The sequence below is a fragment of the Delphinapterus leucas genome, chromosome 3, assembly GCF_059928025.1.
Source record: "Delphinapterus leucas isolate spDelLeu-1000000601 "Yukka" chromosome 3, BTC_Dleu_Yukka2, whole genome shotgun sequence".
Classification (NCBI taxonomy): Eukaryota; Metazoa; Chordata; class Mammalia; order Artiodactyla; family Monodontidae; genus Delphinapterus; species Delphinapterus leucas.
Genome location: NC_143131.1, coordinates 131,570,986 through 131,577,745, shown reverse-complemented (window position 1 = coordinate 131,577,745; position 6,760 = coordinate 131,570,986). Strand labels below are relative to the sequence as shown.

The window sequence follows — 6,760 nt, the reverse complement described above, 5'->3', positions numbered from 1 at the left end:
CCGGGTGCAGGACCTGCTGCAGTCCCGCAGAATGGGCCGGTGACTAAGGACTGGGGGTGCTTAGGGAACAACATTGGGGGCCTATCTTGCCTCCAACAGCGGTCTCTCCTTTTCTGGCTCTGAGACCAAGTAGAGCAGATGCCGCTCAGGACTGGGAACCTCTGGAATTTCTATTTTGAATTCTGGAAGGTCTAGAAACAAGAACCTTTCTCCTTTTTTGCACCTCAGTTTCGTTATCTGTAAAATCTAGGTGAAGGCCTTTTCTCTCCATGATTCTAGATTCCTTTTCTTGGGCCCACGGGGAGGGGGTGACAGACGCCGTCCTGGGCGTTGACAGGCCTGTGTCTCAAGTACTAGCCCCCGTCTCCCCCACAGGTCGGGAACTGGGGGGGGGAGGGGCGGAGGCGGGGCCGCCTCCCTGTCCCCGCAGGCGGCCTGAGTCGAGTAGCGCTAGCTGAGCTTAAAACCAGGGACGGCCATCCCCCTTTCCTCCTCCCCGCCCCCCTGCCATTGGCTCCAGGGAGAGGTTGACATCAAAGCCCCAGGCTTATATAAGCCAGACCCTGAAGGGGAGGCCGCAGAAGGGTTAAACAGGTCTCTCGGCATCCTCGTCCTCGCCTGCAACAGAAGCCGGCCAGAAGACGGGCTGCGGGTGTCATCTTCAGCCTTGCCCCAGAATTTCTCCAGTGCCCACCAGAGCGCCGCCCCAGAGCCCACGGGTGGCCCCGGCTGTCTCTGGGGCGCATGGGGCGGCGCTAATCGGTCTGGCGGCGCAGGCCAGGGGCCGCTCCAACATGAACCTCGTGGGCAGCTATGCACACCATCACCACCATCACCATCATCACCACCCTCACCCCGCGCACCCCATGCTCCACGAGCCCTTCCTCTTCGGCCCTGCCTCGCGCTGTCACCAGGAGCGGCCCTACTTCCAGAGCTGGCTGCTGAGCCCCGCTGACGCTGCCCCGGACTTCCCCGCAGGCGGGCCACCGCCCGCAGCCGCTGCAGCCGCCGCCTCCTACGGTCCAGACGCCAGGGCCGGCCAGAGCCCCGGGCGGCTGGAGGCGCTCGGCGGCCGCCTGGGCCGGCGGAAAGGCTCAGGACCCAAGAAGGAGCGGAGACGCACAGAGAGCATTAACAGCGCGTTCGCCGAGCTGCGCGAGTGCATCCCCAATGTCCCGGCTGACACCAAGCTCTCCAAGATCAAGACTCTGCGCCTGGCCACCAGCTACATCGCCTACCTGATGGACGTGCTGGCCAAGGACGCACAGGCCGGCGACCCCGAGGCCTTCAAGGCCGAACTCAAGAAGGCGGATGGCGGTCGTGAGAGCAAGCGGAAAAGAGAGCTGGTAAGTCCGGGTCCCGTACACTCTAGCCAAGGGCGCGGGCGCGGTGAGCATCCGTAGGCCGAGTATGCAGGGGAAGGAGTCTGCGTTGCCGTTCATGCAATTTTGAGAGACTGTGGGGAGTTCTGAGATGGTTTAAATGTGGGATTGTGTGCATGGAGGGAGGCAGATTCATATTTGAATTCATCTGTAATGTGGATAGTGTTTGTAAGGCTGTGAATGAAGACAGAATCTTACAGTTTTCGGACAGGCTCATAGGATCCCTTCTAAGAATCCACTGGAAGCTTCAGACCCCGAGAAAATGCACACACCATATATTTCACTTCCAGTTTCAAGGGGTCCTGATTCATCCCTGGGATCTCCTGGAAGCCAGGTTAAGAATGCTGTAGGAGTTCGTTACTTTAATTTGCCTGAATGTGAATTGATGCATCTGGGCTCCGCTGCTGTTTTCAAAGGGCCTTTGCCAGAGAGGTTGGTCTACTTTCATCATTGTACAGATAGGGAAACTGAGGCCCAGAACGGGACAGGATGTGAAGGCCACCTACCCGAGGAGTTGTTTACTTGGATAAAACAAGTCAGTTTATTCCCTGGAGGAATAAACATCTGGAGGATATTTCACCGCTCCACTCCCCACGGCTGGTTCCTAGGGCCACCTTGATGGTTTTGTGTATAAACGCCGACAAGCAAGTCACTCACTTTTTTTGGCTTTGGAGATCGCAATCCCTACTCGGCTTTTTTCGATCCTCTCCAGTGAGGCGACACTTCTGGAGCTCAGTTTCGCTGGCGCAGGGCTCTGGGACCTCTGAAGCAGTGATTTCCAAGCTGAGGAACTGAACTAGTTTCTCTAGATTGGTGTGCTCAGGAACACCGCGCGTTGGAGACTAGAGAGCCTCCTGGGTTTTATCTGACCCGCAGGGGCTGTGGTAAACTAGGGAAGTCACCTGAGGAGACTGGGAAAGACCGTGGTCATCGAGTCTCTAAACTGCCGCCCTGGGCTGGAGGACATGCAGGCCCAGGCGACGCCCTCGTTGGAAGTAGTTATTGGGCGTCTCCCCACTCCCTGCACTTTGCCGCCTCCTTCAAGTAGCAGGGAAGGGGGATGCTAAGCCAGGTCGACTCCCCCGCTCATTCGTGTAGCCTTCTGAGTGCCCAGAGCCGGCTGCAGAGACCCAACCCTGTATCCAAGCCCAGGCGCTATAAACTAGGTTGGAAAGTGGGATGTGTGCGAGGAGCATGTCCACGAGCAAGGAAGCTGTTGATTCGCACCCCTCCCATTCCAACCCCTGCAGTCTCCCTTCGGCGCCATAAAGCCAAACCTAAGAGCATTCGTTCCACCAGCTGCAGAAAATTCTCACTACCAAACCCCCAGAAGCTGCCCAGCCCATCCCGGCCCCCCCAACCCCGCCCCGGGAACTCGGCACATAAAGGCAAATTTATGAGCCTGTTTGCCTATTTCACAAACAGAAATTCGTCACTTATTTAAAGGCTCCCAGTTACTGCTCCCAACACCTTTTACCCCACCCCCACTTTTACCCCACGCCTGGGCGAGCGGAGCAGAAACATTTAAACCTGTCTCTCTCGCCTCTTTTCTTGTGTGTGTCCTCTGGCAGCAGCAGCACGAAGGCTTTCCTCCTGCCCTGGGCCCAGGCGAGAAGAGGATTAAAGGGCGCACAGGTTGGCCGCAGCAAGTTTGGGCGCTGGAGTTAAACCAGTGAGCCGAGGCCTGCGCCGAGGACCCCGCCACGGCTGCTCGACCCCGGAGCCCTGGGAGCAGAGGAAGGCGGAGGCGAGTGCCAGGCTCTGGGTGCCAGGGGCTTATGGGGAGCATCCCGCCTGGCCTCTGCTGGGGCGCTGGCAGGTCGCTTGGCTGCATCTACACATTTGGATCGCACGTGCAATGTCATTTGAAATTGTTTTTAATACGTGAAGAGAAAGAGAAATATATATATAAAACCCCCACCCCTGCAACCGAGAGGGAGGCTCGTGGCTGCACGATTCGAAAAGGAAGGACTGCGGGACCCAAGCGCGCTAAGACGTACCCTTCCAACCCTTCTGGGGCGAGTTTAGAACCCCTAACGCCTTCCTCACTACCCTGTCTGCCTGTCTTTCTTGCCCCCCTGTCGGCTTCGCGTCAAAACCCTCCTCGAGCTCTCCTCCCTAATTAAAATGCAATAAGAGGAATCAATAGTTTTCTGCCAGGGAAAGAGAACCAAACCAGGAAGATGGAGGGCTGCCTTTGTTGTTGTCCTCCCTCAAACAGTGGTGTTTTTTATTTTATTTTATTTTTGTCGCTGCACTTCCTACTTAGTTCCAAGGGAAATGGCTCTTTCTTTACCTCTCTTTCCTTCCTTCTTGCGTTCTTTTGTTTTTTCTTCTTGCTTTTCTTCCTTTCTTTCTTTTTCTTCCTTTTCGTTCTTCCTTCCTTTGTAAATAAAAACTTTTCCCTTTGTTGAAAAGTTTTTATGTATTAAACTACCTACCATGCCTGCTGCGCTCAGGTGTTTGTTTATCCCCCGTCCTCACCCTTTTTCTACCTCAAATCTATATGACCACTCACTGCCCCCTCCCTTTGCAAAGCAGTATCTATGCTCTTGACTAATAAAACATTTTCTGAAATCAGCAGAAGCCTGTGTGGTATCTTGGCGAGTATCCCCACCCCGCTCCATCGTTTCTGCTAGTTAGAGCACCTCCTGTTCTACTTCTCTTTTGATAAATGCCAAGCCAAACTGCAAATCAAATCAAGGGAAGGGGGCAGATAAAGGACTCCTGGAACAAAGAGTAGAGTTCTCCTTAGAAGATAATGGAGGGGGGCGGGGACAGGATAGATTTAATGAACCCACAGAACAGAAGACTGGAAACGAATTAGATCCAGAGGGGATGAGCTAGGACTTTTGTGGGTCAGCATTTGGGCCTGTCTGTGGGTTAGTAGGCACATCGGTGTCTGCAGGCCACGGTTTGGGGTTATTGGGAAGGGGGTCTGTCACACAAACGAGGGACAACGCGAGGGCAGGGTAGCTCGGAACAGGGGAATGCCCTCGGGAATACTTTCGCGTATGTGAAATTCTGAAACTGCAGTTGCACGTGTCATGGTGCAGGAACTCACACGGAGCCCCGTGGCTGAGCGGGGGCCAACGAGGGGCTGCGGAGCACAGTCCCAGCACGCGGTAAGGACTCGGGAAGGCGCAGCAGCTATGATTTTATACATGAGTGAAAGAAGCGTGTGAGTGCTCACGGTCAAAGTGACGTTTAGGTTTCTCTCTAGCAACAAAGCACTCAAGTATCTGTGAGACTATATGGATTTTGTGCAAAGGGATGGGGGGGCGGTATGTGCAGGCTAATTCGGGCACTTAAGAAATGTGCGGAGAGCAGTTTCCGAGCCTCCACGTGTGCACCCATGGCTAGGTGTAGGGGTGAATAAAAGCGGGTGCATTTGTCAAGGTGCGGGTGCGTGCTGGGCTGAACTGGGGCGGGCAAATGCAGGCGTTTCTGTGTCCCTGAATAACAGCGTACGGACAACCAGTGTGGTTTGTGCGCAACCGTGTGCGAGGCTCTAGGCTAAGCGCTTTTATGTCTCCTAACAGCTCGCACGATCGTCCGAGGGAGCTCATGGTCTGCGGTGCCTGCACGGCCCCCGGAGCGCGCTGCGAGGCGTTAGGACGCGCGCGGGTCTCTCGGCGCTTTCTCGCTCCACATTCGGAGCTGGAGGCCCGGGCTTGGGGCCGAGAAAGGAGACCCTGCGCAGCTCCGGGGCCAGGCGTGCCCCAGGCGCCTCGTCCCGGCATCGGGGTGAATATGGGGCCCCATTAGTTTGGGCTGTAAACACCGTGGCAGTGCTGAGCGGCCACGCGGGCCTTTCCGGACGCGAGGGAGTTAATAAAAGGTGTTTTATGGGCGCGAGGAAACGGCGGCGGAGGTATGACCTTCTCTCTACTCTGACCCCCTACTTTTTCCTTTATTCCCTCTCGCCACCCGCCGCCAGATCAAACAGGCCCGCGATTTAACTAGGGCAACACCTCACGGTAATGAGCAGTCCTGGCACACCCCTCCCCCGGCCTCAGTACCCGGCCCGAGGCCCCAAGGCCTCCCTGGGAGGAGCAGAAAAGAAAAATCGACTTTTCCTTTTTTCATTTTCTTTCCAAGAGCTGGGAAGCTCCTAAGAAATCCGGAGAAAGAGACCCAGGGAGCAAGCCGACTGAGGTGTCCCAGCCCGGAGGGGACCTTTCCTAGATTTGAACCCAGGACTCCAGTTTAGTTTACAGACCATTCACTGGCTAAACACAGAGCACGCCGCCCGCGACTATTTTTAGCACCACGAAGTATCCCAAGCACGGGAAGAATGCGCACCCGGGTCTTGCTTTCTTGTAGCCCCGGCCAGTGAGAGGAGAGAGGGGTACCGAGGGGTACCGCCCGTGGCAGCCAGAGCCAAGTTTGGCATATAAACAGGCCTCCTCCGAAAACCCCATCCGGCCGGGCGCAAACCCTCTTGGAGAAGACGGCGGAGGAACCTAACATTCGGTCCCAGCCATGTCTGCTCCTGATCTCAGACCTAGCACCCAGAAGCTGAGACAGGGGGCCAGTGCCCATTGAGGGGTTCACCGGGATCTCTTCCCAGTTTCCCCAACACTTACTTCACCGCCTAGAACGCCCGTGCCACATTTCCAGCCCTCACTCCCCGACTGCAAAAGCCGAGCCCCCAGCACAGAACAGAGTTGCTCCCGGTTTCACAAACCAGTTTTCGCCAAGGGCTCCAGATTCGGGGTCCAGATCTTCTCCCGGCACCGGGCTCTAACTCCTTTCATCCGTCATTAGCTCTCCCTCCATGGAATAGTTTAAGAGCCTGCCTTTTACTTTCTTATTCTCTCCCAGGTTTCAACGCGGTTCGTCCGAAACCCACCTCCACCTGGCTGTGGCAGATGGTATCATTATTCATTTGAATTAAGGACATAACATTTTTTTTTAATCTGGGGGGTGGGGTAATGGAATGATCACTAACTTCAAAGCAAATTCCAGGAATTTGTCGTAAGGAAATACTAACTGATGTTACGAAGCTTTAACTAAAGGACTAGTCTACTAAAGAGTAAAAAGTATAAAGGGACCTCCAATGTGTTATAATTACAGAACTGTTTGAATAAATCCATCAGTGGGTTACTACTCAGCCCCTAGAAAAAATGTGGTAATTGATATGGAGAGTGTTCCTGATACAAGAGAGGGAAAACAAAACCCTCTCAGCTTACTAAAGCAGGCAGTGACCTGCTTTATGTAAAAATAAATACATAAATATCATTCATGGAGAAAAAGTGGAAGAATATACATCAAAACATTTACACCTCTACCTCTGAGTTGTGGGAATAAGGATAATTTTGACTTTTCCTCCTACTTAGCCATATCTATCTATCTATCTATCTATCTATACTACA

At 54.3% G+C, this 6,760-nt stretch overlaps 1 protein-coding gene across 1 annotated transcript; it reads left to right on the top strand.

Annotated features, from left to right (window-relative positions):
- The first annotated feature begins 687 nt into the window (after positions 1 to 687).
- HAND1 (heart and neural crest derivatives expressed 1) lies at positions 688 to 3,593 on the top strand. The gene is made up of 2 exons (XM_089909598.1): positions 688 to 1,346; positions 2,957 to 3,593. Exons 1-2 carry the CDS (start codon positions 795 to 797, stop codon positions 3,056 to 3,058), a joined length of 654 nt encoding a protein of 217 aa, XP_089765724.1. The 5' UTR covers positions 688 to 794; the 3' UTR covers positions 3,059 to 3,593.
- Positions 3,594 to 6,760: the final 3,167 nt, after the last annotated feature.